The sequence below is a fragment of the Gavialis gangeticus genome, unplaced genomic scaffold (genome assembly GCF_001723915.1).
Source record: "Gavialis gangeticus isolate Ggan-Ray unplaced genomic scaffold, GavGan_comp1, whole genome shotgun sequence".
NCBI classification, from domain to species: Eukaryota; Metazoa; Chordata; order Crocodylia; family Gavialidae; genus Gavialis; species Gavialis gangeticus.
Genome location: NW_017729001.1, coordinates 3,710,922 through 3,732,477, shown reverse-complemented (window position 1 = coordinate 3,732,477; position 21,556 = coordinate 3,710,922). Strand labels below are relative to the sequence as shown.

General features: G+C 48.4%; 2 protein-coding genes across 3 annotated transcripts in view; one reads left to right on the top strand and one right to left on the bottom strand.

The window, feature by feature from the left end:
* Window positions 1–2,217, bottom strand: part of LOC109290276 (L-serine dehydratase/L-threonine deaminase-like) — a 24,268-nt gene extending 22,051 nt beyond the window's left edge. Inside the window, exon 1 of one of the 2 annotated variants that reach the window (XM_019506693.1) lies at window positions 2,141–2,217. The gene's annotated coding sequence lies outside the window, so the exon portion shown is untranslated. The remainder of the gene's footprint in view (window positions 1–2,140) is intronic. The other variant, XM_019506694.1, reaches the window with a different exon arrangement.
* Window positions 2,218–11,908: 9,691 nt separating this feature from the next.
* SDSL (serine dehydratase like) overlaps window positions 11,909–21,556 on the top strand; it is a 38,695-nt gene continuing 29,047 nt past the window's right edge. Inside the window, exons 1-6 of the mRNA XM_019506691.1 lie at window positions 11,909–12,008; window positions 14,697–14,882; window positions 15,489–15,528; window positions 16,752–16,891; window positions 17,663–17,751; window positions 19,730–19,957. Coding sequence (XP_019362236.1) covers window positions 14,715–14,882; window positions 15,489–15,528; window positions 16,752–16,891; window positions 17,663–17,751; window positions 19,730–19,957 — 665 coding nt within the window. The 5' untranslated portion in view covers window positions 11,909–12,008; window positions 14,697–14,714. The remainder of the gene's footprint in view (window positions 12,009–14,696; window positions 14,883–15,488; window positions 15,529–16,751; window positions 16,892–17,662; window positions 17,752–19,729; window positions 19,958–21,556) is intronic.

Sequence of the window (21,556 nt, the reverse complement as noted above, 5' to 3'; positions counted from 1 at the left end):
ACCAACTTGCCCCAGACACCTCCTGCCTCACTCTTACTTTCAGCCTGGGCTATGACCTGTTCTGGGAAAGGAGGGGCGAGGGGCGAGTGCCTCCCCTGAACCCTGTGTGCACTGCACCTCTCTAATGAATTGCATTTCCTGGGGGGTTAATTCTGGCTCCTTAGACACATGCACACACTCTAGAAAGACACTGCTGCTAAGCGAGTGATGTCCCCTTTGTGGGGTGTCCAAGTTCTTTGGGTCCTTACTCAGCTTCACTCCCTTGAGAACCGGCCCAGCTGGGGAAATCACTTGCCAGGAGAAATATGCAAGTAGAGACTCTCATTTAGATCCTGTTGCAGGCTCGTGGGTGTCCTCTGGTGGTCAGCTTGCCCTCCCGAAGTTCCCATCTGCCATGTCTTTATGACTGAGTAGGCTCACGGTTCAGCCAGGGGCAACCTTTGGTGCTGTCTTTCAGTGATCACATCATAGGGCCACCTCTGTTTGGGCCCCTGCAATGTGACCCCACTTCTGTCCACTATCAGTCCTACTGGTTTTCAGCCCAATCAGCTCCTTGGGCTCACCACTCTATGCCAGTTTCTCTACTTTTCGCAAGTTAGGCTGCAGCCTCCTTATCAGTCAGTCCCACCAGGCCTGCAGGGGCCCCTTATCAGTTTTGCAGGAGTTGCTCTCCCTTCAAACCCTAATTTTCTCTGATTCTATGAAATATGTCTAAATAACAAGCATTCACTGCACTTGCTATAGGTGCCCTCACTAGCCTCCCACCTTCCCATCCAGCCCCCCCATGCACCTACATCCTTGTGGCCAGGTGACCACTTTGCAAAACAATAAAAAACTCAGCTCCTGTTGGGATGCCTTTTCCCCAGGCATCTATTAACTTCCACTGGGGTTCATCCCAGCTCCAGCCCTCCTAAGCCTAGCAATAGTCTTTAGCCCAGATTCTTCAGGTCTTGGCAAAAAACTCTTTCACTCAGCTGTGCCAGGGCCTGTTTGTCAGTTATTCCCAGAACTGAGCTTATGCAACCCCAGCTTATGCAACCCCAGGCCTTAGAAGGTGCCTTTTCCTCACTCACAACACCTAATGCAGCCCAGGGTCCCTTACATGCTCCCCTTCCTTCATCTTTGTCTTGGGGTTGGGGTCTGTTCATTGGATACTTCTTGTTTTAACTCTTCCTGGAAAAGAAGTCCTCATTTATGTGCTCCTTCTCTGGTCTTTGCTCTATTGTGAAGTAGTAGTGTTGCAAACTCAAGTCTCAGTTAACCCTCTTCCTTGCGACACATGTTATGCATGGGGTTGTAGGTCAGGCTTTTCTGTTCTTCCTAGTTTTCTTTAATGATGTCTACAATTCTCTGTGGCAGTCAGTTCAGAAAGGGAATAACCTGTTGAGGCCTGTGGAGCTTCCATCACAGCAAACATTAGTGGGGCCAACATCTAATCCCAGTGTTTGGGGCCTGTCCTATACATATCTTCAGCATGTTTTTTTAAGGTCTTACTGAATTTCTCCTTCATCCCTGTGGCCCTTAAGTTCTCACCTATACAACTGTTCCTAACCAATGTACCACATGTAGCAGGCCAAAGGGGTGTCCTGCAGTGCTTTGCTGCTCCTAGCAGTCAGTCCTTACCTACTTGCTCTCCCAATTTCTTGGTGACCTAGTGATTCCTTCCTGCCATGTCTTGATGTTTATGATTAATATGGATTAAGCTCTTAGTTTCACTGGGTATGTGCTCCCCTCCCTCTTATCAGTCAGTCCCATCAGGGTGCAATCCCCCTTTATCAGTCAGTCTTACTCTATTAGCCAGTCCCACTGTGCCTGGGCCCTCCTTATCAGTCAATTCCCAACCAGCCCTGCCTTATCAGTCCTACTGGCCACATGGCCTCCTTATCAGTTATCCAGAAGTTATCAAAATAGCTATAAATAAAAAAAGTTCACTGCACTCCACATGTGTCCTCAGTGGCCTCCTAATACCCCATCCAGCCACCCCATGCCTCATGGCCAGGCATTTATTTTGCAAAACCATAAAAAAATACAAACAAATCAGTTCCCACTGGGGTCCCTTTCCCCAGGCCCTCCCCAGGCTTTTATTCACTCCCACTGGGATTTATTCACTCCCAGGTCTAGCCCTCCTAAGCCTACTCACAGTTCGTAGTTCAGCTTCTTCAGGTCTTGGCAAGGAGTTTCTTCCCTCAGCTGTGCCAGGGCTTAACTGCCAGCTTGTCCCTGGAACTGAGCTTTTATAGTGCCAGGCTCCACCCCTTTCAGCTGAAGGAGCCCTGCCCTTAAAAGGTGCCAGTCCCCCCTTTCCTCATTTATTCCACCTAATGGAGTCAGGGATCCCCTATTACAGTTCCACAGCCCCCATCCTCCATTCTGTAAGATGACAAGTGGCTTGGAAGTGTAACCGAGGTTGTGCTCTCAGCCTCTTGCAGGAGGTGAGGGCTATCGCTAGGTTTTTGTGCAGGGAAGAAGGGAAGAAACAGTACAATTGCGTCACAGCAACTCCATTGGCCATCAAGATGACTATTGGCTGCTATGTGAGCCCTTGTGGTGGGAAGAGAAATGGCAGAGATTTCAAGACAGGCCAGGGACAAACATAACACATAAACTGGTTTAAGTGATCAGAAACTGGTTTAAACCTGTAACAGAACAGATGTTCAGTGCACATACACCAGTTTGAAAATGGCTGAAACCAGTTTGAGATAAACCTGGTTGAATATAGTACCAGACTTCACTGATTTGGCTCAAACCAGTTTATGCTATGTCTGTCCCAGACCGCTTGCTGGTTTAACATAAACCAGACACTGCCAGCATCCCAGCATGCTCTCTGGGCTGGATGGAGCTCTTTGCTCCACAGCAGGGTTGGCCCCTCCCCTCTGCTCCCTGGCTGCAGATCAGCACAGACTTGCAGTCTGCCTGGCTTTTCCCTGCTAAGCAGGGATTATTCCCCCCTCCCCCCGCCTTACACACACACACCTCAGCATTAGCTAGCAGACCACATGCTGGTGGTCCATGCTGTGGGAGAGGACAGAGGCAGACAGGCTTTTTGGAGCTAATCAACAGGTAGTCTAATGTCCTTCCTTGGAAGAGCTGTTTAAGAAGAGCTCCATTAGTTAATGGAGAAAGGCTTTGTTTTCTTAATGGGTTGATTAGCACTGAGTTAGGGGTGATAAACATTCCCTGCTGGGCTGCTGGAGAGAGGGGGGAAATCCTGCTGGCGGCCTGGCCATGCCCCACTCAGCTCAGCACTGTGGAAGCAAAGGGAAAGCGGCTTTAGCACCTCCCAGCTTGTAGACTGAGCCACTGCAGGCATGTGCCTGCATTTATGGGATGTCTGTCTGGTTACAAAACTGATTTAGCCTAGCCAAGTTAGACTAACATGCAAAGATTGAATCAACTCAGGATCAGGCTTTTTGAATTTCTGTCCCTAGCCTTAGGGGCTGAAGGTGACAAAGGACAGGAAAGGCTCCACAGATGCAGCAGGGAATGGAAGTGTGCAAAGCAAACTTGCCTCAGGAATCCTATTTATTATTACTGATAATGTCGTGGTGTGTAGTTTCCCCATGGATCTATCTGGCACTGAATCCCTTTGAGCAGCTCATCCCATTGCTGGCATCCACTAGGTAAAAATCAAGCTGAGGATGGACAGAGAACTTGGAGGTGGGTGGCACTTTGCCAACATGGCCCCTTGTGTGAGTGTCTTAAATCAGGCATCAAGAAAAAGGCAATAAAAATAAATCAGTGGCCAGTTTCAAACATTCCCTTCATCTCCTAGGGTCCTCAATTGCTCTGATGATGAGAGCCAGTGCTTCCCAGGCTCCTGTGAATGACGTAAATGCTATTACCCCTGAAGTACAGAGTGAGGCAGTCCTGGCTCCCACTCCTGTGCTCAGACTGTAGTTCCCTCTATCATTTATCATTGCTCAGTGTACATTGAGAATAGGAAGAAGAGAAGACACTTACCAGCTAATCTTCAAGCCACATTGTAGGGTCTTTGGCTAATGTGTGTCCTGATGCCTTGTGGTCTTGCTGCTGCTGTCCAGTGCAGGAATTAACAGCATGGCTGGTCTCCTCTGGGCCCTTTGCAGCCTCTAGGAGCCTTTGGAACCACTGTCTCAATGGAGGCTGCTGTCCTTTGGCAAGCTTTATAGGCCTGTTGTCTCTGCTTGGTGGCCAGCTGGGGTCCAGAGTGGGGCACTGCTCCCTTTCACACCCTGGTGCTGATGTCATTCTCCTCCCCTTCACAGCAATGAGATACTAGCTAAAAGGACCCCACCAGAAACAAGACCAAAAGAGAAGACACTGGGGAGCGGGGAAAGAGGGAGAGGAGGGAAGGGGTGGATGGGCAATTCTTCCAGCTCTTTGCAAAAGGCAAAGAGCCTATTTCAGGCACTCCAATACCAAAAGGAGGTAACGTGTACACAGGCACTGGGGAGGGGAGACTGCCTCACATAAAGGTTCCCTGAGTCAGATGTTTCAGAGTCAGCTGAAACCAGGTTGAGGAGCTGGGACTGGAATTCAGCGTAGGAAAAGAGTACCCCTCACCCTCCCCCAGGGGTTGGAGCTGCTGTCTAGGGCCCTTTGCATTCAGAGGACATTTAGTTCCTTTGCTTTCTCTGAGACTCAACACAGAGAGAAAAATGAAACTTTAAGGGCCAAGGGCTGCCTATTAAACTGGGATCCTTGCTCCTTCAAATTCTCTCTCAATCTGGTGGCTTCTTTCCTTCCTCACTAGCCTTGGCTAGATTTTCTTCTACACAACAAATGACCTTGTAAGAGATAGTGATTACCCTATCTTGCACAGGGGAGAAAGAAACAGGGCTTTGGGGTTTCGTGTCTGACTCCACTACTAATTACAGTACAGTCAAATTAGTTAACTTTGCTGGGATTCCATCTATCTTCTCCATCACTGTGTTGTCCAAGCACTTCCCCACTCTTTCAGATGAGAAAATGATAGCAAACTCTTGAGCTCTTTGGTTTGTAGAAGGGATAGCCACTGTATGCTTTGGTTAGCCTGTGTGAGTGTGTGGGCACCAGCAGGATAGAGGCAGGTACATGGTATATGAAGAACACTCATTCAAAGAGGTGAACTTTGCATTTAGTTGTGAACATGAGGAGACATGTGGCCTGCTTGCTGTCACAGGGATGAGTTCCAAAGAGGAGGCGCAGCTTCCATTGGGTTCTGCCTCCTGCATGCACGAAACTCCTTAATGCCTCACCCATTACAGCCTGGTAAAATATGACTGTTAGGGGTGGTTACAGTGATGGCATCTCAAATAGCATGTGAGGTACTGAGTATCAGAAGCAAATCTGTACCCTGGACTCTACATTCAGCTGGAACCAGTGCAGAGAGCAAAGTGAAGGGGCAATAGGCATGTGCTGACCTAGCCTGATGTATTTTGTACCAGTAGGAGTCTTTTCCAGGAAGCATGCAGATACAATGAGCCTTTTTTCTCCCCTAGTGGCACAACCTTAACACCAGTCTAGGAAGGCACTGAAGACCACTCCTGATTTACCCTATAGCAGGTGATGGGACAATCTGGCCCATTGAACTGCAATAAGCAAGCACAGAGGTCACAAATGCATGGTCCTATGTGTTGACGCCAAGCCCAAGCTAGGGACCACAGCATGATATCACTGAGCCTTCTGTACCCAGCAACTACAGAGTTCCCATGAATTTATCACACAGCACACTGTATTAAACTTCTGCAAAAGAAATATAGCTAGACTATATATGAGAACAAAATGCAGATAACACATTCCATGAATTATAGTTAGATAGACTCTATTCTTAATTATACTTAACAGACCCAAGCAGTCTTATGTAAAACTGAGTACCATTTAACCCCCTCCCCCTGCCCCCCCTCCCAAAATCCTAAAAGTCCTCACAGGTGTATCTTTCCCAAAACAGAGATGAAGTTCTAAGAGTCAAAGGGTCCATAAAACATGTGCAGATGGGAACCTCAGCACAGGGCGAAAGAGGAACCCACCCTTGATCTCTGACTTACTGTTCATCCCCCTACAGAATAACATCTTACAAATTATCTGATTAAAAACCTAAGCCAAATATAGGAATGAAAGAATACCATGGAGTCACCCCACTCACCAAGATGGTCCTCATTGACTCAAAACCTTTATCAAGATTATGCCCCCCACACATTGACTCAGTCCTTTTATGAAGATTATGCCCCACTTAATCTGAAGGTCTGCATATGGATCTCTGTCTAGTAGGTTGGGTTACAATCATCAGGCCAGTCACAGGTGCAGGATGTGACACAGGAGATAAATTTGTCACAGAGCCTCTCTCTTCCTCCTGGCATTGTGCCTATCTTATCTGGGTTTAATGTTAGCCATGTGCTGAATTTGGCTGGGCATTGGGCAAGCTAGGAGATGGTGCTGTGAATGGCATGAGTACTGAATATTGTTTCTGGCCAGAACTGCAGCTGAGAGCAACGCCCTAGCTTCTCCAACAGCTTCATGTTGATGTTGGGTAGCACTGGAGACAGGACTGGGCCTCCCTGGTTGAGGATTATGCAGGGGATGGATGAGGAATATCTGTTCACCTTACAGCCCTTTGGTGCCAAACAATAATATGCTGTAGTCAGTGGTTTTCAGTGACAGAGAGGGTCTGGAAAGATAGGCAATAGGAAAGTTTTGTTTTTCTTCAGGGAAAGAGTGGGTATGTGGGTTGGGACAGAAGTGGCCCAAGGAAATGGAACCACTTGCACAAGGTCACAGGAAACATATGGACACATGAAAACCAAGAACTTCTTGGACTTTCCAGAGCTCAAGGTTCTGCTTTTACCATAAATCCAGGCTTCCTATTTTACTATGCAGAAGCTGTGTTTGCCATTGCCCAACACAGAATAATTGCTGATGCATCTCAGTGCTGAGTTTCATCTCCCTTTGCTATTCCCATCCTGGGTCCCCAACACAGAGAAATTCTGGCCATGTCCCTTGGAACTCTTTCCCTGTGTCCCCCGTACTCTTTCCTGCCATGGCAGGGGTCAGACTTGATGATCTGCTCAGGTCCCTTCTGACCCTACTAACTATGAAACTATGAAACATGACTTTGTGCCTCCTGCTGCTTTATTTCTAGGATCCTCTGAATGCTGTCGGCTTGCCTTGCTCTCTCTAGTTGTCCCTCAGAGGCTAGGAGGAAGCCCTTTGGCCATGAACAAAAAGTGGAGTTAGAGTACAGCTCTCCAGAACTGAAATTCTCATTCACTGAGACCCTCCAAGTCTTCATTATGCCCCTGACTTGGATACCCAGGACATGGCTGGATAGCAAGCCAGCCACCTGGACATACTCTGCCAGCCAGCATACTTTAGCTTTAACAACATGCACTCTAGCCCTAAATTAGGGAAGCTGGAACTTAAGAGCTACAGTGCTCATCAAATGGAAGGCACATGCCCATGACTGCTGTGCATGGAGTAGGCTTGGGTTTGTGACCATGGGGATCTAGCACTCTTTGGCCTTGTCCTTTCACCTGACTCTTGGAGAGTCTGGTCTCCAAGAAGCAGGACATGAGGGGTTCCCTGGTTTGGAGCTATCCCATGTGCCAAGGCAGGGGCTGGAATATGTGGGGGCTGTCTGAGCTCAGGAAGAGAAAGAAGGCAAAGGTGGGGGATCTGCTGTCTAATTTCTGTTAATTCACCCCAGGAAGGGCTGGCTTATAGAGCTGACCAAACACATTACTGGGGGGAGAGCAGTAGCTCTCACCTGCCATGTGAGTGGGATAATTCTTGTGCAGTATGGGAGCTGCTTAGTGCTGACTGGAGGGTCTCCTGGGGAACTGGGGGTCTCCTCCCTCTTATAGCCAGTCTCCTTAGTTTCTTCTTCAGTGGTCAACTGTCCCCCTGATGCCTACTTCTGATCACTTCCCTTCCTAGGCAGCATGGCAAGACAGTTTCATGCTAGGCAGGAGTGAGTCAGTGTTGGGTCTGCTTTCTGGAGAGGGAAGGGGATTCAGGGGCTCTTGCATTTATCTGTGCCAGCCCTTGCTGTCCCTTGGTGACTGGGGGAAAAGGAACACACCTTGGCAGGAAACCTCCCTGGAGCTTGGGTAGAGAACAGGACTCCCCCTCCTGCAGGGAAACACAAGTATGGGCCAGCACTCAGCAGACAAACTGTGTAATCATTTAAAGGATGCAGTGCTGAAGAGTCTGAATCAATATTTGCCCCTGATCCTGTGCTGGTCCAAAGGTTTCACAACTGACTTCAGTGGCAGCAGGTCAGGCCCTTGGGTCTTCTGAAGGCTGGACCATCACACACTTTTCATTTCTGTGCTTGAAGTTTTTTGATTTGTCTGAGTGCCGGAGTGCTATGGCTGAGCTGCCTCTATAGAAAATACTAGGAGCCTGTGGGAGGCAGCTGCAAACATTCTTCTTATAATTTTCTTTTTCTGGGTCTACCCATGCCACTCGACTCCAGAGAAGAAGTGGAGGGTTAAGGTCTGAACTGAGTTCACTTTCTTAAGAGACCTCAGCCAAGCCACTCAAGGTGAGATTATTTATTCTGAAGCTCTCAGCACTGGTCTGACTGAAATCCCATTGAAGTCAGTGGTAAAGCTCCCATTGATTTCAGTGGAGGCAGGATTAGGCCAGCACTAAAAGCTATTCAGAATAGCGCTTTTACTGGCAGATGGCAGTGCTGAGTAGCTTTCAATAAGCTAGCTCAGATCCCCTCAAAAGTTCACTAGAGGGGGCCAGGCACAGAGTCTACAAGTGGGGCTGTGTGTCTGGAAGTGGCACTGCCCTGCAAAAAGTCTAGGAACCACCATGCTGGACTCTAAGAAGTCTCCACCAAGCACGTGCAAACTGATTTCTCTAAAGGCCTGTAGGTTGGCTAACTTTGTGGTAAAGGCACATCCATGACATGAAGGTTACCTTTGCATTATCCTTACTGTATCCTGTATTTCATTGATCTCATGCTGGGTAGGGTTATTGGGGCAAGGGAAGGATTTGTGGGACATCACCTTATTAGGTCTCATATTAGTGGAGGCGGAGAAAGAAAGCATTCTTCTGCTGGGGAAAACGGCTGTAAGTGGATCACTTAGAAATTGTCAAGGCAACAACTGCGTTAGCCGCTACCACTGTTTTAGGTAACATATATAGATGTAGCACAGACTATAGTACCAAGCATGTTCTTCAGCTCTAGAGAGTATGAGGATCTGTAGGCTGCAGCAGATCAACACAGGTCTGCTTGTAAAGGCCATGGTCATTGGCTTTGATTTCAGGGTAATAAATTAACTCTTTGGTGCTGAAACTTCCTGTCTTAGAAGCTGTTTTGACCCAAGACCAAAGAGGTAAAGTACTAGGGACATATAATCAGTCAACATGGGGCTGCTCTGCTAGTAGCTGGAAGAGTGGTCTTTACATCCCCCTGTAAAGTCAGTACCCAGACAATACAGCTTGGGGTGTCTGCCACAGTCCTGGTCAGCTAACTCTGTGCCCAGGTCTTGGCGGGAGGCATGTATCAGTGGCCATTGAGCTGCTCCCTTCAATTTGACTCTCATTATTAGGGGCAGGAAAGAGGCTGCTGGGGTTCAGCTAGTGGATTTTGGACCCTGTGTTTTTAAATGGCTAGAGTGAAATTTCTAAAACTCAGTGCTTAAATTGCACTTGCTGATTATGTACCTACTAAAAGGTTATCTGTTCATGGAGACATGCGTATCATTAGGCAGCTCTAAGTTAGCAAACACGTATACATGTGGCAACTGCACATATGTTTTTACATGTCCATGTCTATACACCAACACCACCCCAGTTTGTGTCAGGGTACCCATGCCCATTTTGTACATGCAGTTCTTCAGCATATGCATGCCACATGCAACACTGGTTTTAGGGTTAAGTACATCTGCGTGTAAAATCTTTCTGTCGTGGACTGCTGCCAAACATTCCAGGGATGTCTGAGTGGGAGGCTCCCACTGAGCTTCTGCACATATTGGGAAGGGCATCCTTCTTTCCAAATGCTCCCATGGTATGGCAATAGAACAAGAACTGGACAGAAGCAGTGAGAGAGACCCAGCAGAGAAGAAATTAAAGTTGGTAGACCTTGAGGCAGATAGGGTGTTTTATGCATGTCTGGAAAGCAGCAGGAGATGCAGGGGTGGGTGAGGTGGGAGATCTTCTGCCTCCCTGGCACTGAAGGGCCAGGTATCACACTGAGCAATGCTCTGTCTGTTGCAATGCTCTGTCTGTAGTCCAAAGCCAGGCTGTCTGTATTCTCGCAGAGCATTTTATCTCCTGATGCTGAGAGGCTGAGTCACAATATGGCCTTGCAAGAGTCAAGCTAAGCCCAAGGACTTGCTCACTTTTTCACAAAGCTCAGTTTGCAGGAATCGCAATACATCTGTGAAAACCAAGGGTATCCCTTGGAGGGATTATGGATGCTTACATGAATTACACATGACACTCAGGGGAACCTTCAAGTTGAAGTCCAGCCAGTTTCACAAAATAAGCTCCAAGCTTTACCTCAGACCACGCTGCAGGGCAATTGTCTTTGTTTAAAATACTATTTTCTGATGGTTTTCTCCATTGCTACATGAAAGACCTAAGCTAAGTCACATCTGCACTGCAGGGGTTGTAGTCTGCCCAGACCTACTTCATCAAGTTTAAACTAGCCAGCTTGAGTCCTGCTAGCCATGTAGCAGCAACAGCATGTGCTCAGCTTGGGCATAATGCCTATTCACCCAGCTTCTTGGATGGTTTTGTATCTGAGCCCAGTGGTATCACAGCTACACTGCTAGCAGAATCCAAGCCTGCCAGTGTAGAGCTCTCTAGGCTGCCTCTACATGAGCTGCTATAGCCATAGTGAGGGTAACATAAACATTTATGAAAGCACCCAAGTGACTTAGAAACCAAAGACTTGTTTCAAAAGTGACCAGGTCCTCTAAAGCAGGGTGGTCAAACTGTGGCTCAGGTGCCACAAGTGGCATAGACAGCCTCTTGTGTGGTACATGGCAGACTGGGGTGGGGGACAGGTAGCACAGTGGCAGATAGGGCAGGGAACAGAAAGCAGCCCATCAAATTAGGCAGGGAGCATAGGGCAGAAAGCAGAGCAGCAGCCCGCCTGATTTGACAGGGTAAGGGAAACAGAGTAGAGTGGTACTCAGGGAGGGGTTGTGGCTAATTTGTAGTACTCCTACTAAAAAGGTTGGCCCCACTGCTCTAGAGTCTTTAGGTGCCTAATGCCCATTGATTTCAAAAAGGGCTAGGTCCTGTGGGAATGAGGTGCCTAAAAACCTAGGAGGATCTGGGGCCAGATGCTATTCCACCTATTCAGCATCTAAATGGATTTTGGTGACTAAATGCAATCCTATTCCACCTTGCTTGAGTCCCTGAAAATCCATGAATGCATCTGCTTTTGTAATTTCCCATCATTTGACTCTTCAGACTGAGACATGCAAAGCAGGAGGGAGGAGAGGGACTCTGCAACCTTTTACATTAAGAGTTTTTCAGGCATTGAGCAGAGTGGAATAGGATCTCACTTAGATGTCTAAATCCACTTAGCTTAGATGCCTAATCTAGATGCATCTAATCTTAGATGCCTAAGAAGTGGAATAAGACAGTGCAGGGAGAAGAGGGAAATATTTTGTAATCATAGAGTCTTAGAAAATGAGGGTTAGAAAGGACCTCAGGAGATCATCTAGTCCAGCCCCCTGCTCCAAGCAGGACCATCCCCAACTAGATCCTCCCAATATTACAGATTTTACAGATATTACAATATTATGAGATTACAGATTTTCTTGTAGTCTCATCCAGTCCTGGTTATTTGGGGTGCTGTTTGCACCCACAGTGGGTGGATCACTCTGTGGGCAGGAGTGTCCTCATTAATCTGACAATGTCTCTTTAACATTGCTCTCATTTTCTCATTAACTCTGCTTTCTGCCCTCCCATTCTTCAACTTTGTTCTGTTGTGCACTGGTCCGGATCACCGACTCCTTTCCATCCCTGTGTGCAGGAAAGTTGTCTCCTTGGGGTCTGGAGAAAGCTCAGCGTGAATCAAGGTAAATATTCCTGCTAGGAAGCTTGCAAGCAGAATAAAAACCCGGGGACAGTCACTGCCACTATGCAACCCTGCTGACAGTCAAAGCAGCTGGGGACATAGCTAAAGAGGGCTTGGAGTGCTTGAAGTCCAGGAGCCAATCCCGTGCTTGCTTCCGGGGGTGTCTCCAAGCCACTTGTTTTGCTGCAGCCTGGTTCTTTCAGGGACTAATATTTTCAACCCTCCCTGAATCAAGACAGTCTCTCCTGCACATGAAGGAGACTGTCCTGTTTCCCTAGCAGCTGGAGTTGGAGAGAGATATAAGAGAAAGCTTTGCTTTGGAGTGTGGAGGAGCACAGTATAAAGTGGGGGCAGGAGCCTTGGAGGCAGTAAATGAGAAATAAGTGATCTTTACTCTATTTCTGCAGCCCTCAGGTGGCCAAGTCTTTGACACCTGGTTAAAGCTTCTGATTTGGGGAACTCTGAATATCTGGAGACTGCACGGGTTGCAGCCTCCTTCTATTGCTGGGTGATGCTGTGTTCTCAGATCTGCCTTCTGGAGAATATGGAGAGCAGCTCAGGAAAAAGAATCCTTGGTTTGGGTAGAAAGGAAATCCCAGAGGCGGAGGTGGGAGCTGGTGCCCTGTTTTCCAGTAAAAATGACATTCTGATTTATTTAAAAACCACCTTGATGCTCTAGTGAGAGCTTTGATCTGACAGGCAGGCAGGCAGGCTTCCAGTTCTCCAGGAACACTGTAGGGGTTTGCCAAAGGTTCAAATCCCAGTTTGCCAATTCCCTTTCTGCTCCTCTGGTAGCATACAAATGTCTTAAGAGGCAGGCATGGTAATAGTTGGCATGGAACTGGCATGAGGGCTTTACAGTAACCTTATTTCAAGGCCATGGGATAGGAAGCACGTTAGGGGCAGGGAGGGGATGTGGCTGAAGTGCACTGTATTACTGCTTGCTTCCACTGAGGCCTTGGAAAGTGCTGTATGTTAGAGCAGCTCAAAGTTTGCTCTAAATTACACCAGGAGCCCTTGAGTATATGGAGCACAAAGGTAGCTTAGGCTGTTCTCTTTGCATCATTTCCATTCCCAGCAGAGGAACAGAGTGAATGAAAATCAGGCTGCCAGTGTCAAACATGGAGTAAGCTGGGCAGAGCTGTGGCAAGAGGTGCTGCAGGATGTGCCAGGAGGCATTGCAGAGGCTGTGTCAGTGCCTAGCATGGATACAATAAGTCCATCACCTGTCTCCAAGGTTTGCTCTGCATCCATGGCTGCTTTAGGATTCCTGGGTGACAGCACCTGCAAGTGTGTTCCTTATCACCTGCACTGATCACAGAAGCTGAGTCCTTTCCTGCAGTTGTAGGGGGCTGGGTCTCCTTTATTGTGCCTTTCACATCCCCTATTTATATTACTGCCATGGGGTGTCTGTGAGACAGCACATTCAGACCTCTGGAACAGCTAGTGCACTGTACAATAGCCCTGCAGCAGGCCCATGCTTTGTGAACATCACTGTCAGCTGAGTGATGTCTGGGGGAAGCCTAAGGATTTGGGTTTAATCATGAAAGCCCAAAGTAGTTGAGACCCCAGTGCTAGAGAGGCTTCCCTTTAGGATGCTGAGACACTTTAGCTTAGTGGAAATGCTCCAGCTATCACCCCCACCTACAATACATGGAAGTGGCCTGGCAGCTGAGCATGCTTTCTGGAAGAGAAGCCTGGATGTGGGACTCATTTCCTTCCTGTGTTTGCTAGTGTCTGAATCTGAAGAGCCTTCAGGTCCACCTGTCTGTCTGGCTTTCCCCTGGGGAGGAAGAGATCCCTGGGTGGGTGGACTGATTTGGAAGCCAGTGTTAGAAATAGTCTTCTGTCGGTGGTGGTGGTATTCCCTCCTGAGTTTACAGGCAGAGCAACCAGTATGATGCCATGACTTGTGAAGCTTCTTGTTCATTGCAATGATCACCATTATTTTCTCCTTCCATCCAGTTTCCCATTAGTATGTTTTTGGTCTCTGTATAAAAGGGCCCAGATGCACCCTTCATTAATGACATAAGCTTGCTTGATCTCTATAAGCAGCATTTCATAGCATGAGCTCCTCTCCCAAACCCAACAAGCAGCCATATCCCAACAATTTCTTGGCCCTTGGTGAGGCCCTGCATGCTGGAAATTGCACTGAAGGAAAGGCAGATTAGAGTTGCCTTTTAGTGAAACCGAAAAGCAGAAGGAACCTGCATTGAACTACTCTGAGAATAAGGCAATGTCAAAAGCCCCAGCACAGCTGGACACAAAAGAAACCCCTTGTCTGTAATGCAGGGATGAAATTTTCTCAAGGGGATTTTGAACCATCCCGGCATGGAGTAACCTACAGCAAAACAGCACAGCAATCTAGTCATTATCTCTAAGGTGCTAGCATAAGCTTTGGACATATAGAGAGATTTTAAGCCAGACTTCGTTCTTGCTCTCAGTTTGACTTCATGGCCAAGCCAAAAGAGCAAATTTGGGCCTGCTAGGTTTCCCTGTGCCCTTCTATGAGTTTGGTTCAATGAAAGCTGTAGGCTGGATCCCTTCACCTATGCCAGTGCAAATTCAAGATAGCTCCATTAACTTCCAGTCATGGGAGAGCTACGCTGGTGTAACCCAGAGTAACATAGGACCTCTAGTCTCTCCTGCCTTCTCTCATTGCCTTGGCATATAACTTGTCCATCTGTAGGTGTCTTCTTTGGCACTGATGGCAATACCAGTGGAGAGATATGGGAGAAAGTTCCATGTGGTTACTCCTGTGCTGCAGAGCCTGGCTCTGTCAAAGGCTGCAGGCACCAAGGTGTTCATGAAGATGGAGAACGTCCAACCATCAGGCTCCTTCAAGATACGAGGCGTTGGCTACTTCTGTCAGGAGGTGAGCATCACATAGGGAAGAGTAAGTTCCAATATCCCTGTAGTGACATCTGCTTTCTGGCAGCCTTTGGTGGCATAAGTAGCATGCCATGAGTATGTAGAGCAGAAGTATACGTGTGTATTTGTGTGTGCTAAGGTGGGGAAGCAAAGTGTATGGTGGGGGGGAGGTGAGTTCATGCACACACAGTGAGTGTTGAATGAGCTTCTGTTTGCTTGTGAAATAGCACAGACTGCATCTTCAGGTGATGCAAAATTAATTTGGACCTATATGTCTGGTTGGAAAAATGCTATAACATGTGCGTGGGGTGCAGCATAGATTTGTATGTGTTTGCAAAATGGGGTTGAATGCATTAGTGTTTGCATAGCCCTGCAAAGTGCAGTTGTTTGTGTATGCATGTGTGAGGTGGAACAAGATGCTCTTGGGTATGTCTGAGGGTGCAGAGCCCATGTGTAGGTGGCACAAAAGGGTGACTGTGGAGTTGGAGGAAGTGAGGAACTGTCTGTGTAATACAATCTGTGCAACTTCCTTCTGACCTGTGCTTGGAACATAGCTGAAATGTGAAAGATGAGTAATGTGAATGCTCAACTCCCCTCTCTCTAATTTCAGGCTGCCAAGAAGGGCTGCAAACATTTTGTTTGTTCATCAGGTAAATGCAACTTAAGATATTCTTCTTTCTTGGGATGTGCAGCAAGGCATGGTCCTTCTCATCTATCACCTGACTCCTGGGGGAGATGGCCCCAGAGCTCCTTGCTCACAGATGGAGATTTGTTCAAAATAGAGGGAGAAAACTACCTCAATGCCCACCCTTCCATGGCCTGCATATGGGCATCCCAATACAGGACAGAAGACACATCTGGCCCTCAGAAAGTTGCCCAGGCACAGGGAAGCTCTGTGTGATGATGCCGGGCTTTCTAGCTATATGGAGCACCTTGTGTCTCATCTTAGATCCATGACTTAGCATTTCTGGCCCTAGTAATAAACAAAGAGGACACCAGGTTTGGGAATATGAGATATAGGTTCTGGATCAAGAAGGAGGGATCAGGCCTAAATGAGAGATACGGTGGCATGGAAAGCAGGAAGTTCACACTCACGTCCCTATTAGCTGCACTGTTACTCAGCATAGGCTATTCTGGTGGTTCAGAGGGATTGGGTTGGATTGGTGCGTTCTTACCACACTCTCCTTAGTGTTACCTGGGTCATTACAACATCCAGAGACTAGAGAGAAAATAAATCCCCATGAGGATAAGCTCCCTAGACAGCAAAGGGTAATTATATGTAGTGTGTCAACTTACAGATCCCATGGCTCTAGCACCCCATTGACTTCAGGCCTGGCCCCCTCCCTGTCTCTTCTCCCCCACCTCCCAGGGAGAAAGGGTGTCTGGTCATGTCTGTGCAGTGCATGCACTGAAGAGGAATAGGAGTAGAGTTTCCAGGCTGGCACATTAACATCACTTTATTTGAACAGTCCAATCCCAGTTCTGTTTGAGGCTCAATCCAGTGCCCTGGTGCCACTCACAGCTCCCTGATGCCTCTGGCTGCGGAGACTGTCTCCTCATGATCATTTCCATCCCCACATGGGGAAGAGCCAAGATGGATGCTGTGAGGTCTGTACCAAGGGGTCACAGTGCCCCACGGTCATCAACATGTGCTCTACAGCCTGCTTCATGGTAGAGACAGGCCTGAGCCCCAGATCGAAATATCCTCCATCTAGGCATGTGCATGCTGAGACCTGGGGCAATGTCCATTCCAGGGAATGTGACCAAGACCCATAGGTCCATGGATCTGATCTTTAGCTGCTCCTGTGGCCCTTGGTGGTCCCTTTATCTCCTCCCCTGGTGTTTGCCGACCCTTGCCTCCCTGTTTCTGCAGGAGGGAATGCTGGGCTTGCCACTGCCTATGCTGCCAAGAAGCTGGGGATCCCTGCCACCATTGTGGTTCCCAGTAGCACCGCAGAGGCTGTGTCGCAGAAGCTGAAAGAGCATGGGGCAGAGGTGGAAGTTTTTGGCAAGGTACCTGGGAACATGGGTTAAAAACCATGCTTAGCAAGCCCCAGCAGAATGGTAGTGGGTACAATAACTGCTGAAGAAGGCTGGGGCTGTGCACCTGTGCAATTCTAGGATATTGCACTGTGGAAATGGACCATCCCAGGGGCTTGTCTCACCCTTTGTTTCTACTTTTCCCAGCATTGGACTTACTCTAAAGTGGTACAGAGACAATATTGCATATAGTAATGTAACATGATGGGCCAAATCCCATCCTTGTTTGTCCCTGGCAACCTAATGCAAATCAGAAGAATAATGTGTCTTCAGGGATGGAAAGAGGAGCAGGATCTGGCCTGATGTATTAGTTCTGGTCCCTGTGATTTCACACATGCTCAAAAAATCTTGGAACCTGATTCTCTTCCTTCCCCGGTTTTCTGTCGGCATAATGTGGTGAACCAGTATGACTCCTGACTGATTTCACCATGAAGGCAGTGTAGGCTTGAATCTTATAGACTACCCAAATCAGAGCTGCTTCAGCGTCACAGGGGATCTGGCCCTTTTGTTATAATGGAATCATCCCTGGCTGGTTTCTGCAGGAAGCAAGACAGGGTGCCCACGCCTAGCTGTCTCCAATGATCAGGGCCCAGCCATGCTAGATGCTGGTTGCAGGCATCATAGAAAGATAGACCTGGCCCTGTAGAGTTCCTAGTGTGGCTGCTAGGTTTCCCTGGGTGAGTGAGCAATGGCTGGTGAAGGCAGCAAATTCATAAAGTCTTCCCTGCTTCATTGTACTGGCAGGTCTGGGACGACGCCAACAACAGAGCTTTGGCACTAGCAGAGACAGAAGGCTGGAGCAACATCCACCCCTTTGACCATCCTTTGATCTGGTGAGAGAGGTCAGGCATATGTCCCTTCACCCCTGGGGCCTCACTGCCCTCCCTGCTCCCTGGGGCCATGTCTGAGGAATCACTCTGTTCTGGTCATCCCTGTTCCCTGTTTCCCTCGCAGGTTTTCCCTTCTCTTCCTTTCGAGCATTGGCTGTAATTCCCAGGACTTGTGCTGGCTTGCTCATATTTATTTCATCAGTGCCTCCCTTGAAGCCATGGGACCAAATTAGGGCCTTGTTCCTGATTGACCCCTGTGTGAGATCAGGATTAAGCCAGCCTCTAGCACAAAGGAGGGACTGGCACGGTGAGGCAGAAAACACTGAGATGTTCCTGGGTTCACAAAGTCCCAGTGTTGGCCTGCAGGCCTGGCTGGGTGCCAGGCACTCTGGGGCAGTGGGTGCATCCAGGCCTGGGTTTGCCTAGCCCAGCAGCTGCACATCAGCAGCCCAATTCCAGAGTGGGGAGCTGCTCATCATAACCAGATCTCAGCTATCTGCACTGTAGACAGCAGGTGTAGCGCAAGTGGGGGTTGGTATGGATCCCAAAGAACGGGGGTCTCTAGGCAGCTGACATGCTGGTCTCTGCCTTGTGCTCAGCAGCCATTGCTGGTCATGTCTCTGCCTCGCTGTATCAGAACCTGAGCTGTGGGGAAACCTGTAGGGCCCAATTCAGAAAGACATTTAAGCAGATGTCCAACTATGAGCCTGAGAGTTTCTTTGGCTCAGTGTATGCCATGAGGAGGAAGGGACTCATTGGAATGAAATATGTGTGTGTGCAGGGCTCTGCTCTCTTGGGGGTTATTTCAAACACCCATCTCTTGCCTTGGGATGATGAAGCCTCCTCTAGCCATAGGTGAGGCAGAAGTTCATCCAGGAATGAGACACTGGGCCTGTTGCTTCCTTGCAGTCACAACTTACATCCTTTCCTGTGGTCCTGCATGGTCTCTTCTCACAAGGCTTCCCCACCCTCCTGTAGGATGGCAACATGAAGTCAGAGGTTGGGGTTTCTTCCATCTTGCTTTCTCTGGGGACACTGGGTGGGTCATTTCCTAACACTGATGCTGGGAGAAGGATGCCATCCACAAAAAAGATGGCAGGACTAGCAGGGCAGAGGTGGGCAGAAATGGCTCAGTGACATGTGAAAATTGGTAGATAAAGTGTAGACAAGCCAAGAAACCCTGCAGCTGCCTCCAAGAGATGGCCCTAAGCAGGAAACTGGGAGATTGTGCTCCCCATTGCTGGATCTTACCTGGAGTTTTTCAGTTATTTCCTTCTTGTCAGAAAATGCCTATTAATCAAAATCAACCCTGTTGTGGACACACGTGCTTTCTGAAGACACTTGAATTGGGGAGTGAGAGAAGCCTCTGCCAGAACACTTGATAGCCCAAGGGTTAGTTTGCTACTAGGGGATATGGAAGCCCTGGGTGCCAGTGCCTGCTCTGACTCAAGCAGAGTAAATGCTCAGTCCTGTATCTCCAGCACATCTGGCAAAAGCCTCAGTTGCTAGAATATAGATATAGCCTGTCTTGTATCCAGTTCATATTGAGTTTGTATACAGCGTGGAAGTGAAAAAGCTCTGACAGGAGAGATGGGGAGTTGTGACCAGTTACATTTTCAGTTTATGTTGGAACAAAAACAAATGCTAAAAACTTGACAGTTTTCAGAAAATAGAATTCTTGACCCTTGTCCTTCACCCCCTGCTTGTCTCTGTCTCCATCCTTCCATCCACACATCCATGTTCCCAGCCCTCTGCTGACTTTGCTTGGCTCATGCTACTGAGTGGCCTGATCAGCAGCATGTGCCTTGAACACCTTCCCTTTGCAAATGAAGCTAAAATAGCTTGAGACAGGGAGTCTCAACCCCTCCATGGACACATGTTCAGATTCTGGCCCTCAGCCAGCAAAGTGGGGAGGCTTGGTATGGAGGCTGTCCATGGGTTGGTTTCTCATGGTTGCTTAGGTGTCATCCTGTTCCCACAGGAAGGGACATGCTAGCCTTGTTAGGGAGCTGAAGGACTCTTTAGACACCAAGCCAGGAGCCATCGTCCTGTCGGTAGGAGGTGGAGGGCTGCTAGCTGGAGTGGTGGCCGGCCTGCAGGATGTGGGCTGGCTGGACGTGCCCATCATTGCAGTGGAAACCAGAGGAGCTGACAGCTTCAATGCAGCAGTCCGGGCTGGGCAGCTGGTCACCCTGCCAGATATCACCAGGTAGGTGAGCTGGGTTAGAATGGGACTGTTATGTACAACTGGTGGGCCCTGAATGGGGAAGGCAAGAGAAGGGGTTCTGGATGGGGCAGAGTCTAGAGGAAGACCCTCTACACCTCACTGTCTCCTGTCATGAGGTTTGACAGCTCTGGAGGCTGGATTCTTCTGTTTACTCCTCAGATAGGTGAGGGAGATCATTCAATTTGGGCAGCACCGTCTGCTTATGGAGCACAGAACATATAAACAGGCACTCGATACACTACATCCCTCCCCCTTAGGTATGTAGTTCCGTAAGTATTTGGGCTGGACAGTGACCCATCTTGTGCGGCCCACTTCGGGGTAACAGACATTTCACTGGCAACAACAATAGGCTCCTTCAGCTGTTCTACAGTAGCTTCAACAACTGGAAGTGTTGATGAGTCTAAAACAGTAGATGATGGACTTGTCAGAACTGGTTTCACTGGCAGTGCAACACCTTCTGGTATTGCAGAACTCACATTGTCTGAGGCTCAGTCCCGCGTTTGGTCAATATGCCTGGGAAGTGTTTCTCAGTCTGGAGTCCGGATCTCACATGATGCTGACCTGGTAGGTCCAAGGACAGGTGCAGGCATCCACTACATCCCAGTCACATAGTTTTGGATGTACACAGATTCATCTGGTTCAAAGGGTTTTTATAGGTGAAAGATCTGGTTTCTAGGAGAACTGGATTTCTTGCTTTGTCTGGTATTTGGCTACCAGATCTGGGTAAAGCCGATCCAAACAAGTTTTTTGCTGATGGTTCACTTAGCAGGTCTGCAGGACTGTGACATGTAGAAGTGCATGGAGTTACATGTTGATGTGGTAAGAAATTCACTAATTGTTGGTTCTGATCACCATCAACAATTTGCTTCAATGCACCTTTAGTAGTTTGGACCATCCGCTTGGCGTGCCCATTTGATGACAGGTGGAAAGGTGCGGATGTGGTGTGACAGATAAGATTCCTCTCTGTAAACTTCTTAAATTCTTCAGAAGTGAATTGTGCAACATTGTCAGACACAATGGTATCTGGAAGACCATGAGGTGAGAACAGCTTCCCTAAAACACGTATTACAGTATGTGAAGTCACTGATGCAACAGAAAAAATTTCCAACCACTTTGAGAAAGGATCAACAACAATAAAGAATATCTGGCCTTGGAAAGGACCAACAAAATGTATGTGCAGATGAAACCATGGTATCCTGGTTACTTCCCATGGATGAACTGGAGCCTTAGCTGGTGCATGGTATGTAGCTTGGCATGGTTCACACCTTGATTCGAGGCTCTCTGAATCAATTCAGAAAAGATTTGGAGAGCTTTGGCGATTCAGACAGTCCTCGCCTGCCGCAGCAGGGAGCTGGACCCAGACTCCGAGCTGGTAAGTAGAGGTGGGGGAGGGGAGGCTGGAGGAGCAAGGAGGGGACCATGGGGGGACCTCTGCCAGGCCCCATCACCTGCCTGCTCCCCCAGCCCCCCTAATGACCCCCCACCCAAATCCCTGACCCCCACCTGCTTTTCCAGCCCCTCCATGGCTACCCTGCCCACACCAGCTCCTGGCCCTTTAAAAAAAAAACTGGACTCACTGGG